The sequence below is a fragment of the Lichenostomus cassidix genome, unplaced genomic scaffold (assembly GCF_008360975.1).
Source record: "Lichenostomus cassidix isolate B80296 unplaced genomic scaffold, HeHo_3.0 HiC_scaffold_38, whole genome shotgun sequence".
Taxonomy (NCBI): domain Eukaryota; kingdom Metazoa; phylum Chordata; class Aves; order Passeriformes; family Meliphagidae; genus Lichenostomus; species Lichenostomus cassidix.
The window spans coordinates 1,647,367-1,667,382 of record NW_028147440.1 but is presented as its reverse complement, the minus strand read 5'-3'; the positions used below and the strand labels follow the sequence as shown (position 1 = coordinate 1,667,382).

General features: G+C 51.8%; 1 protein-coding gene across 1 annotated transcript in view; it reads right to left on the bottom strand.

Moving 5' to 3' along the window:
- SHANK1 (SH3 and multiple ankyrin repeat domains 1) overlaps positions 1-20,016 on the bottom strand; it is a 142,330-nt gene that overhangs the window by 67,389 nt on the left and 54,925 nt on the right. The window contains exons 8-13 of the mRNA XM_085045404.1: positions 18,719-18,835; positions 16,204-16,281; positions 15,251-15,317; positions 12,695-12,971; positions 9,613-9,791; positions 1,967-2,080 (exon numbers count right to left, since the gene is read on the bottom strand). Of these exons, the coding sequence (XP_084901530.1) occupies positions 1,967-2,080; positions 9,613-9,791; positions 12,695-12,971; positions 15,251-15,317; positions 16,204-16,281; positions 18,719-18,835 (832 nt within the window). The remainder of the gene's footprint in view (positions 1-1,966; positions 2,081-9,612; positions 9,792-12,694; positions 12,972-15,250; positions 15,318-16,203; positions 16,282-18,718; positions 18,836-20,016) is intronic.

Genomic DNA, 20,016 nt, shown 5'->3' with positions numbered 1-20,016 from the left:
TTTTTTGGGATTTCGGGGTTTCTGGGTTGATTTTTTTGGATTTTTTTGTGTTTCCGGGTTAATTTTTGGGGTAATTTTGGGGTTATTTTAGGGTTTTTGGGGATATTTCGGGGCTTCTGGGTTGATTTTTTTTTGGTTTTGGGTTTTCTGGGGTGATTTTTGGGGTAATTTTTGGGGTTTCCAGGGATATTTTGGGGTTTCCAGGTTGATTTTTTGGGGATTTTTGGGGTTTCTGGGGTGATTTTTGGGGCAATTTTGGGGTTTCTGGGGATACTTTGGGGTTTCTGGGGTGATTTTTGGGGTTTTTTGTATTTCTGGGATGATTTTTGGGGTAATTTTGGGGGTTTTTTTTGGATTTTGGGGTTTCTGGGTTGATTTTTTTTGGTTTTGGGTTTTCTGGGGTGATTTTTGGGGTAATTTTTGGGGTTTCCAGGTTGATTTTATGGGGTTTTTTAGGGTTTCAGTGTCGATTTTTGGGGTAATTTTGGGTTTTTTTGGGGGATTTTGGGGTTTCTGGGTTGATTTTTTGGGGTTTTTTGGGGTAATTTTGGGGTTTTTGGGGGATTTTGGAGTTTCTGGGTTGATTTTTGGGGTTTTTTTGTGTTTCCGGGTTGATTTTTGGGGCAATTTTGGGGTTTCTGGGGTGATTTTTTTGGGTTTCTGGGTTGATTTTTTGCATTTTTTGTGTTTCAGGGTCAATTTTTGGGGTAATTTTGGGGTTTTTGGGGGGATTTTGGGGTTTCTGGGTTGATTTTTTCGGGTTTCTGGGTTGATTTTTTTGGATTTTTTGGGTTTCTGGGTTGATTTTTGGGGTAATTTTGGGGTTTTTTTGGATTTTGGGGTTTCTGGGTTGATTTTTGGGGGTTTTTTTGTGTTTCTGGGTTGATTTTTGGGGCAATTTTTGGGGTTTTTGGGATTTCGGGGTTTCCAGGTTGATTTTTTTGGGTTTTTTGTGTTTCTGGGTTGATTTTTGGAGTAATTTTTGGGGTTTCCAGGGATATTTTGGGGTTTCCAGGTTCATTTTATGGGGTTTTTTAGGGTTTCAGTGTCGATTTTTGGGGTAATTTTGGGGGTTTTTGGGATTTCGGGGTTTCTGGGTTGATTTTTTTGGGTTTCTGGGTTGATTTTTTTGATTTTTAGGGGTTTCTGGGTTGATTTTTGGGGTAATTTTGGTTTTTTTTTTTTATTTTGGGGTTTCTGGGTTGATTTTTTGGGGGTTTTTTGGGGTAATTTTGGGGGTTTTTTGGGGGATTTTGGGGTTTCTGGGTTGATTTTTGGGCTAATTTTGGGGGTTTTAGGGATTTCGGGGTTTCTGGGTTGATTTTTTTGTGTTTCTGGGTTGATTTTTTGGATTTTTAGGGGTTTCTGGGTTGATATTTGGGGTAATTTTGGGGGTTTTTGGGATTTTGGGGTTTCTGGGTTGATTTTTTTGGGTTTTTTGGGGTAATTTTGGGGGTTTTGGGGATTTTGGGGTTTCTGGGTTGATTTTTGGGGTTTTTTTGTGTTTCCGGGTTGATTTTTGGGGCAATTTTGGGGTTTCTGGGGAGATTTTTGGGCTAATTTTGGGGGTTTTTGGGATTTCGGGGTTTCAGGGTTGATTTTTTTGGGTTTCTGGGTTGATTTTTTTGATTTTTAGGGGTTTCTGGGTTGATTTTTGGGGTAATTTTGGGGGTTTTTGGGGGATTTTGGGGTTTCTGGGTTGATTTTTTGGGGTTTTTTTGTGTTTCCGGGTTGATTTTTGGGGTAATTTTGGGGTTTCCAGGTTGATTTTTTGGGGTTTCTGGAGTGATTTTTGGGGTGATTTATGGACTTTCTGGGGATATTTTGGGCTTTCCGGGGATATTTTGGGGTTTCAGTGTCGATTTTTGTGGTAATTTTGGGGTTTTTTAGGGGATTTTGGGGTTTCTGGGTTGATTTTTTTGGTTTTTTGGGGTAATTTTGGGGTTTTTTTGGGGTTTTTTGGTACCTGATTTGCCCTCGGGGGTTCTGGGTGGAACTTCCTCGACACACTCGGACGGAAACCAACCGATCCTGCCGCGAGCCTGACCTTCCCAAAATCCTCCTTCGCCCACGCTGAGGACTGTGGGGATCCCAAAAAAGCACAAAAAATCATTAAAAACCCCAAAATCCTTCCCAGAATCCTCCTTCACCCACACTCAGCACTGAAATCCCAAAAAAATCATTAAAAACCCCAAAATCCACCCCAAAATCCTCCTTCACCCACACTCAGCACTGAAATCCCAAAAAAATCAGAGAAAAACCCCAAAATCCACCCCAAAATCCTCCTTTGCCCACACTGAGAACTGTGGGGATCCCAAAAAAGCACAAAAAACCCCAAAATCCTTCCCAAAATCCAACCTGAGAAACCCCAAAACCCAAAAAACCACCTTGAAAAACCCCAAAAATCATTTTGAGACACCCCCAAAACCCCAAAATCCTTCCCAAAATCCTCCTTCACCCACACTCAGCACTGAAATCCCAAAAAATCATTAAAAAACCCCAAAATCCATCCCAAAATCCATCCCAGAATCCTCCTTCACCCACACTCAGCACTGAAATCCCAAAAAAATCATAAAAAACCCCAAAATCCACCCCAAAATCCTCCCTCGCCCACGCTGAGAACTGCGGGGAGCCCAAAATCAGGGAAATCCCAAATATTCATCCCAAAATCCAGCCTGAGAAACCCCAAAAACCCAAAATTCAACCTGAGAAACCCCAAAACCCAAAAAAACACCCTGAAAAACCCCAAAAATCACTCTGAGAAACCCCAAAAAATCAGAAAAACCCCAAAATCCAACCTGAGAAATCCCAAAACCCCAAAATCCACCCTGAGAAACCCCAAAATCCTCCTTCACCCACACTGAGCACTGCAGAGACCCCAAAAAATCAGAGAAATCCCAAAATCCATCCCAAAATCCTCCTTTGCCCACGCTGAGAATGGCAGAGATCCCAAAAGATCAGAAAAATCCCAAAAAACACCCCAAAATCCACCCTGAGAAACCCCAAAACCCAAAAAAACACCCTGAAAAAACCCCAAAAATCACTCTGAGAAACCCCAAAAAATCAGAGAAATCCCAAAAATCACCAGTGAGACCCCAAAACCCCCAAAAACCACCCCGAAAATCCCCAAAACCCAGCGAGACCCTAAAAATCCCAAAATCCTCCTCACTGAGCACTGCGGAGATCCCAAAAACCAGAGAAACCCCAAAATCCATCCCAAAATCCAGTGAGACCCCAAAAGCATCCCCAGAGACCTCGAAAACCCCAAAAACCACCCTGAGAAACCCCAAAAAATCACCCCAAGAGACCCCAAAACCACCCTGGAAAACCCTAAAATCCACCCCGAGACCCCAAAAACCCCACAGGGACCCCAAAAACCAGAGAAACCCCAACAACCACCCAGAAACCCCCCAAAAACCACCCTGAGACCCCAAAAAATAGTGAGAAACCCCAAAACCCACCCTGAGAAACCCCAAAAACCCCAAAATCCACCCTGAGACCCCAAAAACCCCACAGGGACCCCAAAAAATAGTGAGAAACCCCAAAAAACACTCTAAAAAATCCCAAAAAACACCCTGAGACCCCAAAAAACACCCCAAGACCCCAAAAACCCCACAGGGACCCCAAAAAACACCCTGAGACCCCAAAACCACCCTGGAAAATCCTAAAATCCACCCCGAGACCCCAAAAAATAGTGAGAAACCCCTCAAAAAAAACCCCAAAAACCACCACGAGACCCCAAAATCCACCCCGAGACCCCAAAAACCATCCCGAGGAACCCCAAAAAGCAGCAAGACCCCAAAAAACATCTCTGAGACCCCAAAAAATAATGAGAAACCCCAAAAACCACCCTGGAAAACCCCAAAAACCACCCTGAGACCCCAAAATATAGTGAGAAACCCCAAAAACCACCCTGAAAAACCCCAAAAAACACCCCGAGACCCCAAAAACCCCACAGGGACCCCAAAACTCACCCCAAGAGACCCCAAAAACCACCCTGAAAAACCCCAAAATCCACCCTGAAAAACCCCAAAATCCACCCCGAGACCCCAAAAAATAGTGAGAAACCCCTCAAAAAAACCCTGAAAACCACCACGAGACCCCAAAAACCATCCCGAGGAACCCCAAAAAGCAGCGAGACCCCAAAAAACAACTCTGAGACCCCAAAAACCATCCTGAGACCCCAAAAAATAGTGAGAAATCCCAAAATCCACCCTGAGAAACCCCAAAAACCTCAAAATCCACCCTGAGACCCCAAAAACCCCACAGGGACCCCAAAAACCACCCTGAGACCCCAAAAAATAGTGAGAAACCCCAAAAAACACTCTAAAAAATCCCAAAAAACACCCCGAGACCCCAAAAAGCACCCCAGATCCCAAAAACCCCACAGGGACCCCAAAACTCACCCCAAGAGACCCCAAAACCACCCTGGAAAACCCCAAAATCCACCCCGAGACCCCAAAAAATAGTGAGAAACCCCAAAAACCACCCTGAAAAACCCCAAAAACCCCAAAATCCACCCTGAGACCCCAAAAACCCCACAGGGACCCCCAAAAATAGTGAGAAACCCCAAAAAACACTCTAAAAATCCCAAAAAACACCCCGAGACCCCAAAAAACACCCCAAGACCCCAAAAACCCCACAGGGACCCCAAAACTCACCCCAAGAGACCCCAAAACCACGCTGGAAAACCCCAAAATCCACCCTGAGACCCCAAAAAATAGTGAGAAACCCCTCAAAAAAAACCCCAAAAGCCACCACGAGACCCCAAAATCCACCCCAAGACCCCAAAAACCATCCCGAGGAACCCCAAAAAGCAGCAAGACCCCAAAAAACAACTCTGTGACCCCAAAAACCATCCTGAGACCCCAAAAATAATGAGAAACCCCAAAAACCACCCTGAGAAACCCCAAAAAACACCCTGAAAAACCCCAAAATCCACCTCGAGACCCCAAAAACCCCACAGGGACCCCAAAAACCACCCCCAGACCCCCAAAAACCACCCTGAAAAACCCCAAAAACCACCCTGAGGAACCCCAAAAAGCAGCAAGACCCCAAAAAACAACTCCGAGACCCCAAAAAATAATGAGAAACCCCAAAAACCACCCTGGAAAACCCCAAAATCCACCCTGAGACCCCAAAAACCCCACAGGACCCCAAAAAAGAGTGAGAAACCCCAAAAAACACTCTAAAAAATCCCAAAAAACACCCCGAGACCCCAAAAAACACCCCAGACCCCAAAAAACACCCCGAGACCCTAAAAACCCCACAGGGACCCCAAAACTCACCCCAAGAGAGCCCAAAACCACCCTGGAAAACCCCAAAATCCACCCTGAGACCCCAAAAAATAGTGAGAAACCCCTCAAAAAAAACCCCAAAAACCACCACGAGACCCCAAAATCCACCCCAAGACCCCAAAAACCATCCTGAGGAACCCCAAAAAGCAGCAAGACCCCAAAAAACAACTCTGAGACCCCAAAAACCATCCTGAGACCCCAAAAAATAATGAGAAACCCCAAGAACCACCCTGAGAAACCCCAAAAAACACCCTGAAAAACCCCAAAATCCACCCCGAGACCCCTAAATCCCCACAGGGACCCCAAAAGCCACCCCCAGACCCCCAAAAAACACCCTGAAAAACCCCAAAAACCACCCTGAGGAACCCCAAAAAGCAGCAAGACCCCAAAAAACAACTCTGAGACCCCAAAAACCAGAGAAACCCCAAAAACCACCCTGAAACCCCCCAAAAACCAACCTGAGACCCCAAAAGTAGTGAGAAACCCCAAAACCCACCCTGAGAAACCCCAAAAACCCCAAAATCCACCCTGAGACCCCAAAAACCCCACAGGGACCCCAAAAACCCCACAGGGACCCCAAAACTCACCCCAAGAGACCCCAAAACCACCCTGGAAAACCCCAAAATCCACCCTGGAAAACCCCAAAATCCACCCCGAGACCCCAAAAAACAGTGAGAAACCCCTCAAAAAAAAACCCCAAAAACCACCACGAGACCCCAAAATCCACCCCAAGACCCCAAAAACCATCCCGAGGAACCCCAAAAAGCAGCAAGACCCCAAAAAACAACTCTGAGACCCCAAAAACCATCCTGAGACCCCAAAAAATAGTGAGAAACCCCAAAATCCACCCTGAGACCCCAAAAAATAGTGAGAAATCCCAAAAAACACTCTAAAAAATCCCAAAAAACACCCTGAGACCCCAAAAAACACCCCGAGACCCCAAAAACCCCACAGGGACCCCAAAACTCACCCCAAGAGACCCCAAAACCACCCTGAAAAACCCCAAAATCCACCCCGAGATCCCAAAAAATAGTGAGAAACCCCTAAAAAAAAAACCCCGAAAACCACCACGAGACCCCAAAATCCTCCCCAAGACCCCAAAAACCATCCCCAGGAACCCCAAAAAGCAGCAAGACCCCAAAAAACATCTCTGAGACCCCAAAAACCATCCTGAGACCCCAAAAAATAGTGAGAAACCCTAAAAACCCACCCTGAGAAACCCCAAAAACCCCAAAATCCACCCTGAGACCCCAAAATCCCCACAGGGACCCCAAAAGCCACCCCCAGACCCCCAAAAACCACCCTGAAAAACCCCAAAAACCACCCTGAGGAACCCCAAAAAGCAGCAAGACCCCAAAAAACAACTCCGAGACCCCAAAAAATAATGAGAAACCCTAAAAACCACCCTGGAAAACCCCAAAAACCACCCTGAGAAACCCCAAAAAATAGTGAGAAACCCCAAAACCACCCTGGAAAACCCCAAAATCCACCCCGAGACCCCAAAAACCAGTGAGAAACCCCAAAAAACACCCTGGAAAACCCCAAAAACCACCCTGAGAAACCCCAAAAAACACTCCAAAAAACCCCAAAAACCTCAAAATCCACCCCCAGACCCCAAATTCCCCCAAAACCCCAAAAAAGTCCCCAAATCCCCCATTGGGTCCCTTTAGAATGGGATATTTTGGGGTCGTTTTTGGGATTTTCGGTTTCCCATTCCAACTGAGGGTTTTTTGGGATTTTTTGAGGTGTTTTTGGGATCCATTTAGGGGTTTTTTTGGGATTTTTTGGGGTTTCTCACCCATCCTTGATTTCCCCCCAGAGGTCTCATTTTGGGGTCATTTTGGGATTTTTTGGGGTCGTTTTTGGGATTTTTGGTTTCCCATTCCAACTGAGGGTTTTTTGGGGTATTTTGAGGTGTTTTTGGGATCCATTTAGGGGTTTTTTTGGGATTTTTTTGGGGTTTCTCACCCACCCTGGATTTCCCCCCAGAGGTCTCATTTTGGGGTCATTTTGGGATTTTTTGGGGTCGTTTTTGGGATTTTTTGGTTTCCCATTCCAACGGAGGTTTTTTGGGGTATTTTGGGGTTTTTTTGGGATCCATTTAGGGTTTTTTATGGGATTTTTTGGGGTTTCTCACCCACCCTCGATTCCCTCCCAGGGGATCCCATTTTGGGGTCATTTTGGGATGTTTTGGGGTCATTTTTTGGGGGTTTTTGGTATCCAATTCCAACGGGATTTTTTCGGGACCCATTTAGGATTTTTTTGGGATCCATTTAGGGTTTTTTTTAGGGGATTTTTTTGGGGTTTCTCACCCACCCTCCATTCCCTCCCAGGGGATCCCATTTTGGGGTGGTTTTGGCACATTTTGGGGTCATTTTTTGGGGTTTTCAGTGTCCCGTTGAAATGGGGTTTTTTGGGATATTTTCGGGACCCATTTAGGATATTTTTTTGGGATTTTTTTGGGGTTTTTCTCACCCACCCTCGATTCCCTCCCAGGAAGTCCCATTTTGGGGTCATTTTGGGATGTTTTGGGGTCATTTTTGGGGTTTTCAGTATCCCATTCGAATGGAGTTTTTCGTGATCCATTTAGGATATTTTTAATGGGATTTTTTGGGGATTTTTTGGGGATTTTTTGGGGATTTTTTTGGGGTTTCTCTCACCCACCCTTGATCCTCTCACCCTTGCTGAGGCTCCCATTTTGGGGTCATTTTGGGATGTTTTGGGGTCTTTTTTGGGGTTTTCAGTATCCCATTTGAATGGAGTTTTTCATGATCCATTTAGCATTTTTTTAAGGGATTTTTTCAGGATTTTTTTGGGATTTTCTCTCTCACCCTTGATCCTCTCGCCCTTGCTGAGGCTCCCAGTTTGGGGTGTTTTGGGTCAATTTTGAGCTGTTTTGGGGTCATTTTTTGGGGTTTTTGGTACCCAATTCGAACAGGATTTTTTCGGGACCCATTTAGGATATTTTTGGGGATTTTTTTGGGGATTTCTCTCACCCACCCTTGATCCTCTCGCCCTTGCTGAAGCTCCCAGTTTGGGTTGATTTGGAGCTGGTTTTGGGGTTTTCAGGGTGTTTTTTGGGGGTATTTTGGGATTTTTTAATGGGATTTTTTTAGGGATTTTTTCATTATCCATTTATGGGATTTTTTTGGGGGATTTTTTTGGGTTTTCTCTCACCCTTGATCCTCTTGCCCTTGCTGAGCTCCCATTTTGGGTAGATTTGGAGTTGGTTTTTTGGGGTTTTCGGTGTGTTTTTTTGGGGTATTTTGGGATTTTTTAATGGGATTTTTTTGGGGATTTTTTTGGGATTTTCCTCTCTCACCCTTGATCCTCTCACCCTTGCTGAGCTCCCATTTTGGGTAGATTTGGAGCTGTTTTTTGGGGTTTTTGGTGTGTTTTTTTGGGGTATTTTGGGATTTTTTAATGGGATTTTTTGGGGATTTTTTTGGGGGGATTTTTTTGGGATTTTCCTCTCTCACTCACCCTTGATCCTCTCGCCCTTGCTGAGCTCCCAGTTTGGGTTGATTTGGAGCTGTTTTAGGTCGGTTTTTGGGGTTTTCAGTATCCAATTCAAACGGGACTTTTTCGGAACCCATTTAAGATTTCTTTATGGGATTTTTTTGGGGATTTTTTTGGGATTTCTCTCACCCACCCTTGATCCTCTCACCCTTGCTGAAGCTCCCAGTTTGGGTTGATTTGGAGCTGGTTTTTGGGGTTTTCGGTGTGTTTTTTTGGGGTATTTGGGGATTTTTTATGGGATTTTTTGGGGATTTTTTCATTATCCATTTATGGGATTTTTTTGGGGATTTTTTTGGGATTTTTCTCACCCACCCTTGATTTTCTCGCCCTTGCTGAGGCTCCCAGTTTGGGGTGTTTTGGGTTGATTTTGAGCTGTTTTTGGGGTTTTTTGGGCGTATTTTGGGATTTTTTAATGGGATTTTTTTCGGGATTTTTTTCAGGATATTTTTTTGGGATTTTTCTGGGATTTCTCTCACTCACCCTTGATCGTCTCGCCCTTGCTGAGGCTCCCAGTTTGGGGTCATTTTGGGATATTTTGGGGTCATTTTTCAGGGTTTTTAGTATCGCATAAAAATGCTGATTTTTCCTGACTCATTTAGGATATTTTTTGGGATTTTTTTGGGGTTTTCCTCTCTCACCCTTGATCCTCTCGCCCTTGCTGAAGCTCCCATTTGGGGTGGATTTGGAGCTGATTTTGGGGTTTTTTGGGCGTATTTTGGGATTTTTTAATGGGATTTTTTTCGGGATTTTTTTCAGGATTTTTTTTGGGGATTTTTTTGGGATTTCTCTCACTCACCCTTGATCCTCTCGCCCTTGCTGAGGCTGAGCTCGCCCTCGCCCTGCGCCTGGTAAGGTCTGACAGCCAGGAAGGTTCTCCCAGGAACGGCAGAGTAGAGTTTCCTTTTCACCCCCCTGGAGCCCAAAGTGCCCCCAGGGGTCACTGAGCCCGCCGGCTCCCGGCTCAGCCCGCTCGAGCTGGGGGGGAAAGGGTTAAATCGGGGTGGGGGGTGAGAAATTTGGGGTGGGGTGAAATTTGGGGGTTGGGGGTGAAATTTGGGGGCTGGGGGTGAGAATTGGGGTCTGGGGGTGTGAATTTGGGGGTAAAGAGGTCGAAATTGGGGTCTGGGGGTGAGAATTGGGGTTTGGGGTGAGAATTTGGGGTCTGGGGTGCGAAATTGGGTCTGGGGGTTGAAATTTGGGCTTTGGGGTCCCAAATTTGGGGTTTGGGGTCCCAAATTGGGGTCTGGGGGAGTGAATTTGGGGTTTGGGGGTGAGAAATTTGGGGTTAAAGAGGTCAAAAGTGGGGTCTGGGGCTGAGAAATTGGGGTTTGGGGTGAGAAATTTGAGGTTTGGGGTCTGAAATTGGGGTTAAAGAGGTGGGATTTGGGGTCTGGGGGCTGAAATTTGGGGTCTGGGGGCTGAAATTTGGGGTCTGGGTGAAATTTGGGGTTAGGGGTGAGAAATTTGGGGTCTGGGATTGAAATTTGGGGTTTGGGGTGAGAAATTTGGGGTGTAAGAGGTCGAATTTGGGGTCTGGGGGCTCAAATTTGGGGTCTGGGATCTGAAATTTGGGGTCTGGGGGCTCAAATTTGGGGATTAAGAGCTCGAAATTAGGGTCTGGGGTCTGAAATTGGGGTCTGGGGGCTCAAAATTGGGGTCTGGGGGCTCAAATTTGGGGTCTGGGGGTGTGAAATTTGGGGTTTGGGGTGCTAATTTTGGGGCCTGGGGGCTCAAAATTTGGGGTGTAAGAGCTCAAAATTAGGGTCTGGGGTGTTAAATTGGGGTCTGGGGGCTGAAGTTTGGGGTTAGGGGTGAGAAATTTGGGGTTTGGGGTGAGAAATTTGGGTCTGGGGGTGAGAAATTGGGGTTAAAGAGGTCGAAATTGGGGTCTGGGGTGAGATTGGGCCTGGGGGTTGAAATTTGGGCTTTGGGGTACTAAATCGGGGTCTGGGGGTGTGAATTTGGGGTTTGGGGTCTGAATTTGGGGTCTGGGGTCTGAAATTGGGGTTAAAGAGCTCAAAATTGGGGTCTGGGGGTGAGAAATTTGGGTCTGGGGGCGAGAAATTGGGGTTAGAAAGCTCGAAATTGGGGTCTGGGGCGAGAAATTTGGGGTCTGGGGTGAGAAATTTGGGGTCTGGGGTCTGAAATTTGGGGCTTGGGGTCTGAAATTGGGGTCTGGGGGTGAAAAATTTGGAATTCAAGACCCAGAGACCCCCAGCCACAGCCCCAAATTGGGGTCCCAGAGCCCCAGACCCCCCCAAAACCCCCCAGAACCCCCCCAAATCTCCCCAAATACACCCCAAATCTCCCCCAGACTCCCAAATCCCCCCAAATTCTCTCCATATCTCCCCCAGACACCCCAAATCTTTCCCAAATCCCCTAACTTCCCCCCAGACCCTCCAATTTTACCCCAAAATCCCCCCAAATCCTCACCTGGGTCTCCCCCTGGCCTGCTGCCGCAGCTCCTCGGGGTGTCCAACCCCAAATCCCCGAAAATCCCCCAAAAACCCCCAAAACCCCCTTAAAATCTTCCTAAACCCCTTCAACACCCTCCTAGATGCCCCAAATCTCCTAAATCCCCCCAAATCCCCCCAAATCCTCTGGGTCTCCCCAGTGCACCACCCGGCCACGACCTCCTCCCTGGGGAGATGTCCCAGCCCCTGAATCCCTCCAAGTCCCCCCCAAAATCTCCCTCCCCCAAAATCCCCAAATCCCCCTCAATTCCTTTTAACTCCCCCAAATCCCCCAAACTCCCCAAAAATCCCCCAAACGCCCCCTACCTGGGTCTCCCCTGCCTGCCGGCGCGGCTCCTCGAGGTGTCCAACCCCCCCAATCCTCCCAAATCCTACCCCCCAAATCCTCCCAAATCCCCCAAAATCTCCCCAAACCCCAAACCCCCCCAAATCCCCCAAGAATTCTGGGTTATCCCCCGTGCCCCAAAAAAAGTCCACAAATCCCCAAGAATCTGTCCCCAATTCCTTTCTAACCCCAATTCCAAACTCCCCCAAACTCCCCCAAATCCCCCTTACTCACACAAACCCCCAAAATCCTGGGTCTCCCCAGTCCCCCAAAATCCCCAAATACCCCAAAATCCGGCTCCCCCTAATCCCACCCCAAAACCAACCCCCCAAAGTCATCCTCCCAAAAGACCCCAAATCCTCCCCCTAAATCCCCCCAAAATCTAAATCCCCAAATTCCCCAAATCCCCACAAATCTCCCCAAACCCCCCAAAACTTCAAAATCCGCCCCTACCTGTCTCCCCCCCAGCCTGCCGGCGCGGCTCCTCAGGGTGTCCAACCCCCAAAAAAAATCCCCCAAAATCCCCAAACCCCCAAAATCCCCCAAATCTCCCCCAAACATCCCCCAAATCCCCCAAAATCCCCCCAAAAATCCCCCAAAATCTCCCCCCCAAAACCCCCAAAAAAATCCCCACAATCCCCCCCCAAAATCCCCCCAAATACCCCAAAATCCTCAAACACCCCAAAATCCCCCAAAATCCCCCCTAAATCCCCCAAAACCCCCAAAATCCCCCAAAATCATCCCCCAAAATCCCCTAAACCCCTCAACTCCCCTTCCTAGACCCTCCAAATCCCCCCCTAAAATCCTCAAACTCCACCCTCAATCCCCAAAACCCCCAAAATCCCCCCCCAAACCCCTACCTGGGTCCCCCGTGCCTGCCGGCGCGGCTCGGGTGTCCAACCTCAAAACCCCTCTAAAATCCTCTCTAAAATCTTCAGCTCCCCAAACATCTCTAAATCTCAAAATTTCTCTCAAAATCCCTTAAAATTCCCTTAAAACCTCTAAAATCCTCTGCCCCCCTCTCTTAAAAATCTCAAATCCCAAATCCCCCAACCCCCAAACCCCCAAAAACCCCATACCTGGGTCTCCCCCGTGCCTGCCGGCGCGGCTCCTCGGGATGTCGCCCCCGGGACGGTGACCTGGCCCTGGCGCCGCGGGGGGAGCTGGCGCTGCGCAGTGTCCCCGAGGGGGGTCGCGGGGCCGGGGGGGCTCCGGGGGGTCCCCGCAGCACCCACTCGGGGACAGCCGCGCCCCCCGTGTCGCTGTTGGCGCGCAGCAGCCGCTGCGGGGGAAGCGGCAGCGAGCGGAGAGGGTCGCGGCGGCGGCCGGCGAACTGCGGGCTCTCCTGGAACGGGACTGGGGAGTTAGAAGTTTTGGGGGAAATTTGGAATTTTGAGGATTTGGGGGGATTGGGTCTAGGGATCTGGGGCTCTCCTGAATGGGGACTGGGGGAGTTAGGTAGGGGATTGGGATTTTGGGATTTTGGGGTTTGGGGTGAACTGCGGCTCTCCTGGAACGGGACTGGGGGAGTAGGGTTGGGGGAAATTTGGGATTTTGGGGGGCGAAGGTGAACTGCGGGCTCTCCTGGAACGGGACTGGGGGAGTTAGTTTGGGATTTGGGGGAAATTTGGGATTTTGGGGAATGGGGTGAATTTAGGGATTTGGGGTTTGCGGGCTCTCCTGGAAGGGGACTGGGGGAAGTTAGTTAGGGATTTGGGGAAAGTTGGGATTTTGGGGGGTTTGGGGCGAACTGCAGGCTCTCCTGGAACGGGACTGGGGGAGTTAGTCAGGATTTGGGATTTTGGGGTAAATTTGGGATTTTGGGGGATTTGGGAGTTTTGGGGTGAACTGGGAGATTTCCTGGAACGGGATTGGGCGGGAGTTAGGGGGATTTGGGATTTTGGGGGAAATTTGGGGATTTGGGGGTTTAGGGGATTTGGGGGATCTCCTGGCAGGATTGGGGGAGTTATTGGGATTTGGGGGATTTTGGGGGATTTTGGGGGGTTTGGGGTGAATTGGGGGAATTTGGGGGCTCTCCTGGAACGGGACTGGGGGGGAGTTAGGGATTTGGGGGGAAATTTGGGATTTTGGGGGGTTTGGGGTGAACTGGGGGCTCTCCTGGAACGGGACTGGGGGGGAGTTAGGGGGGATTTGGGGTGAATTTGGGGTCTGGGGGGAAGGGAGAGAGCCACACCCCCAAATCCCCCCATTGTCCCCAGTGTCCCCAAGGCTGTCCCCATTGTCCCCAAGCCCCTCCTCGATGTCCCCAGGGCTGTCCCACTGTCCCCAAGGCTGTCCCCATTGTCCCCAGGCTCACCCACATCGCTGTCCCACCCCATGTCCCCATTGTCCCCATTGTCCCCATTGTCCCCAAGCCCTGCCCCATTGTCCCCACTGTCCCCATTGTCCCTCCTGTCCCCAGGCTCACCCATGTCGCTGTCCCACCCCTGTCCCCATTGTCCCCATTGTCCCCAAGCTGTCCCCAGTGTCCCCACTGTCCCCGCTGTCCCCACTGTCCCCATTATCCCCACTGTCCCCAGGGCTGTCCCCACTGTCCCCATTGTCCCTATTGTCCCCAGTGTCCCACCCCTGTCCCCAGTGTCCCCAGGGTTGTCCTCAGGGCTGTCCCCAGTGTCCCCAGTGTCCCCATTGTCCCCAGGCTGTCCCCAAGCTGTCCCCGCTGTCCCCATTGTCCCCAAGGCTGTCCCCACTGTCCCCACTGTCCCCGCTGTCCCCCGGCTCACCTACTGTCGCTGTCCCACCCCTGTCCCCATTATCCCCCAGTGTCCCCATTGTCCCCAGGCTGTCCCCACTGTCCCCAAGCTGTCCCCAAGCTGTCCCCAAGCTGTCCCCTCTGTCCCCAAGCTGTCCCCAGTGTCCCCACTGTCCCCATTGTCCCCAAGCTGTCCCCACTGTCCCCATTGTCCCCAAGCCCTGCCCCATTGTCCCCACTGTCCCCACTGTCCCCATTGTCCCTGCTCTCCCCAGGCTCACCCATGTCGCTGTCCCACCCCTGTCCCCATTGTCCCCATTGTCCCCATTGTCCCCAAGGCTGTCCCCATTGTCCGCAAGCTGTCCCCACTGTCCCCAGGGCTGTCCCCATTGTCCCCAGTGTCCCCAGTGTCCCCAAGGCTGTCCCCACTGTCCCCACTGTCCCCAGGCTGTCCCCACTGTCCCCAAGCTGTCCCCAAGCTGTCCCCACTGTCCCCATTGTCCCCACTGTCCACACTGTCCCCAGGCTCACCCACATCGCTGTCCCACCCCTGTCCCCAGTGTCCCAAGGCTGTCCCCATTGTCCCCACTGTCCCCAAGGCTATCCCCAAGGCTATCCCCATTGTCCCCAGTGTCCCCAGGGCTGTCCCCAAGGCTGTCCCCAAGCTGTCCCCACTGTCCCCACTGTCCCCAGGGCTGTCCCCAGTGTCCCCAGGCTGTCCCCAAGCTGTCCCCACTGTCCCCATTGTCCCCACTGTCCCCACTGTCCCCACTGTCCCCAGGGCTGTCCCCAAGCTGTCCCCACTGTCCCCACTGTCCCCAAGCTGTCCCCAGGGCTGTCCCCAAGCTGTCCCCATTGTCCCCAAGCTGTCCCCATTGTCCCCAAGCTGTCCCCAGGCTGTCCCCGCTGTCCCCAGGCTCACCCACGTCGCTGTCGCGGTGGTTCTTGATGAGCTCCCCCAGCTCGAAGTTCCCGGCGATCACTGCCACCTCCGGGGGTGGGGACAGCGAGGTGACACTCACCGGCTGTCCCCGGGGGGGCACTGCCACCCCGCCGTGTCCCCAGTGTCACCTGGAATGGGGGCTGTCCCCCCTGTGTCCCCAGTGTCCCCAATGTCCCAAATGTCCCCAAATGTCCCCAAGGTCCCCAAGTGTCCCCAATGTCCCCAGTGTCCCCATTAACCCCAATGTCCCCCATGTCCCAACCCCCCCATTGTCCCCAATGTCCCCAAGTGTCCCCAACCTCCCCCGTCTCCCCAATGCCCCCAATCCCCCAAATGTCCCCAATATCCCCCAATGTCCCCAATGTCCCCAGTGTCCCCAATGACCCCAAATGTCCCCAAGGTCCCCAATATCTCCAAGGTCCCCAAATGTCCCCAGTGTCCCTGCTGTCTCCAGTGTCCCCAACTTCCCCATGTCCCCAAGTGTCCCCAATGTCCCCAATTTCCCCAATGTCCCCAATGACCCCATTGTCCCCAATGTCCCCAAGTGTTCCCAATGTCCCAAATATTCCCAATGTCCCCATTGTCCCCCAATGTCCCCAAGTGTCCCCAACCTCCCCCATCTCCCCAGTGTCCCCAGTGTCCCAAATGACCCTAACCCCCCCAGTGTCCCCAATGTCCTCAGTGTCCCCAATACCCCCACAATGTCCCCAACCTCCCCAATGTCCCCAATATCCCCAATCCCCCAAATGTCCCACACGTCCCCAATGTCCCCAGTTTCCCCAACCTCCCCAGTGTCCCCAGTGTCCCTGATGTCCCCAATGACCCCAGTGTCCCCAACGTCCCCAATGTCCCCAACTCCCCCAGTGTCCCCAATGTCCCCAGTGTCCCAAATGTCCCCAACCCCCCAATGTCCCCAGTGTCCCCAGTGTCACCTGGAAGGGTGTCTGGCCGCTGTTGTTCTTCACCTCCTTGTTGGCTCCGCGGTACAGCAGGATGCGAGCGCAGCTCTCCTGGGGACAGCGTGACACCAGGGTCACCAGGGTCACCAGGGTCACCAGGGTCACCACGGTCACCAGGGTCACCGGGGTCACCACGGTCACCGGGGTCACCAGGGTCACCAGGGTCACTAGTGTCACCCACGTCATTGGTGTCACCAGGGTCACCGGGGTCACCAGGGTCACCAGGGTCACCAGGGTCACCAATGTCATTGGTGTCACCAGGGTCACCAAGGTCACCAGTGTCACCAGGGTCACCAGGATCATCAGGGTCACCAATGGCACCAGTGTCATCAGTGTCACCAATGTCACCAGTGTCACCAGTGTCACCCACGTCATTGGTGTCACCAGAGTCACCAGGGTCACCAATGTCATTGGTGTCACCAGTGTCACCACTGGCACCAGGGTCACTGATGGCACCAGTGTCACCAGGGTCACCAGGGTCACCAGGGTCACCAGTGGCACCGGGGTCACCCACGTCATTGGTGTCACCAGAGTCACTAGGGTCACCGGGGTCACCAGGGTCATTGGTGTCACCAGGGTCACCAAGGTCACTAATGTCACCAAGGTCACCAGGGTCACCAGTGGCACCAGGGTCACCAATGTCATTGGTGTCACCAGGGTCACCAGGGTCACCAGGGTCACCAACGTCACCAATGTCATTGGTGTCACCAAGGTCACTGATGGCACCAGGGTCACCAGGGTCACCAAGGTCACCAATGGCACCAGTGTCACCAATGTCATTGGTGTCACCAAGGTCACCACTGTCACCAGGGTCACTGATGGCACCAGTGGCACCAGGGTCACCAATATCACCAGTGTCACCAGGGTCACCAGTGTCACCAGTGTCACCCACGTCATCGGTGTCACCAAGGTCACCAATGGCACCAATGTCACCAATGTCACCAGTGTGACCAGTGTCACCAACATCACCAATGTCACCAATGTCACCGGTGTCACCAATTTCACCGATGTCACCAGTGTCACCAGTGTCACTAATGTCACCAATGTCACCAATGCCATTAATATCACCGACGTCACCAGTGTCACTAATGTCACTAATGTCACTGGTGCATCTCCAGTGTCCCTCCATGTCCCCCAGTGTCCCCACATCCCCCTGGTGTCACCTGTCTGTCCCTGACCTGCCCTGTCCCCAAGGGCCTCCCATGGCTTCGTGTGTCCCCAATGTCCCCTCAGTGTCCCCCATGTCCCCAATCCCCCTGAACCCCCAATGTCCCCAATGTTCCCAACGTCCCAAATTTCCCTGTGTCCCTCTGATGTCCCAAATCCCCCAAATGTCCCCAATCCTCCAATGTCCCCCTGATGTCCCCAATGTCCCCAATCTCCCAATGTCCCCCTGATGTCCCCAATGTCCCCTGATGTCCCAAATCCTCGCACTGTCCTCAATGCCCCCAAAGTCCCAAATCTCCCCGATGTCCCCCAATGTCCCCAATGTGTCACCTTGTTGTACAGGACACAGATCTGCAGGGTTGCTGTTGCTGGACACCCCCATGTCCCTGTGTCCCCAATGTCCCCAACATCCCCCCAATGTCCCCAATGTCCCCCCAATGTCCCCAATGTCCTCAATGTCCCCCCACAGTCCCCACTGTCCCCAATATCCCCAATGTCCCCAATGTCCCCAAATGTCCTCAATGTCCCCAATATCCCAAATTCCCCCAATGTCCCCAAAATCCTACAAGTGTCCCCAATGTCCCTGACATCCCAAATCCCCCCAGTGTCCCCAATGTCCCCGGTGTCCCCGCAGTGTCACCTTGTTGTTGAGAGCGCAGATGTGCAGCGTGGTGTTACCGGATGCTCCCGTGTCCCTGTGTCCCCAATGTCCCCCTTGTCCCCAATGTCCCCATTGTCCCCATTGTCCCCAATGTCCCCATTGTCCCCGATGCCCCCAATATCCCCAATGTCCCCAATGTCCCCATTGTCCCTGATGTCCCTAATGCCCCGCCAATGTCCCCAATGTCCCCAATGTCCCCAGTGTCCCCAATGTCCCCGATGCCCCCCCAATATCCCCAATATCCCTGATGTCCCCAATATCCCCAATGCCCCCAATCCCCCGATGTCCCCATTGTCCCCAGTGTCCCCGCAGTGTCACCTTGTTGTAGAGAGCGCAGATGTGCAGCGCGGTGTTACCAGATGCTCCCATGTCCCTGTGTCCCCAATGTCCCCAATGTCCCCATTGTCCCCAATGTCCCCATTGTCCCTGATGCCCCCAATGTCCCCAATATCCCTGATGTCCCCAACATCCCCCCAATCCCCCCGGTGTCCCCGCAGTGTCACCTTGTTGTAGAAAGCACAGATGTGCAGCGCGGTGTTACCGGATGCTCCCATGTCCCTGTGTCCCCAATGTCCCGAATGTCCCTGTGTCCCCAATGTCCCCAATGTCCCCAATATCCCTGATGTCCCCAACATCCCCCCGGTGTCCCCGCAGTGTCACCTTGTTGTAGAGGGCGCAGATGTGCAGCGCGGTGTTTCCGGACGCATTCTGAGCTGCAGCCTCAGCGCCGTAGAACAGCAAATGCTCCAAGTGCTGCGAGTGGCCGTGCTGGCAGGCCTGGGGACAGCGGGGACATTGGGGGGGTTGGGGACACTGGGGACATGGGGGACATGGGGACATCGGGGACAGTGGGGGGGTTGGGGGTTTTGGGGACATCAGGGGAATTGGAGGGGTTGGGGACATTGGGGGCATTGGGGACATCGGGGACATTGGGGACATGGGGATATTTGGGGACATTGGGGGAGGCTGGCAACATTGGGGATATTGGGGACATTTGGGGGATTGGGGGCACTGGGGACATTAATGGGGACATCGGGGATATTGGGGACATTGGGCATATTTGGGGTACTGGGGACATTGGGGACACTGGGGACATTGGGGACATCAGGGTACAATGGGGACACTGGGGATATTAGGGACACTGGGAACATTGTGGGGACATTGGGGACATCAGGGATGTTTGAGATATTGGGATATTGGGGGCATTGGGGACATCAGGGGACACTGGGGACATTGGGGACACTGGGACATTGTGGGGATTGGAGGAACTGGGGACATTTGGGACATTGGGGACACTGGGGACATTAGGGACATTTGGGAATTTTGGGGGATTTGGGACATTGGGGACATTAGGGGACACTGGGGACATTGTGGGGATATTGGGGACATCAGGGGACAAGGGGGACAGCAGGGGACATTGCGGGAACAGAGGGTGGCACTCCTGGGGACAAGGCCAGCAGCAGGGTGTGGGGACATGGGACATGGGACAGGAGGGGACAGGGCTGTGGGGACAGCGGCAGGGTGACACGGTGACAGGTGACAGTGTGACACAGTGACAGGGTGACACTGTGACAGGGTGACAGTAAAGGGGTGACAGGGTGACACAGTCAGTGTGGCGCAGTGACAGATGGCACGGCAGAGTGACAGAGTGACAGGGTGACACCAGCAGGGCGGTGACAGTGTGACAGACACGGGGACAGGGTGACAGTGACTGGGTGACAGGGTGGCACGGTGACAGACACAGGGACAGGGTGGCAGGAGGATCAGGTGACACACAGACACAGTGACGGTGACAGGGTGTCAGGGTGACACAGTGACAGCAGGGTAAGGCAGTGATGGGTGACATGGTGACACGGTGACACGATGTCACTCTGTCCTTGTCACCTGGTTCTCGTCAGCAGTGCCAATGTGACACAGGGTGACACAATGACATGGTGACAATGCAGTGGTGGGATGAT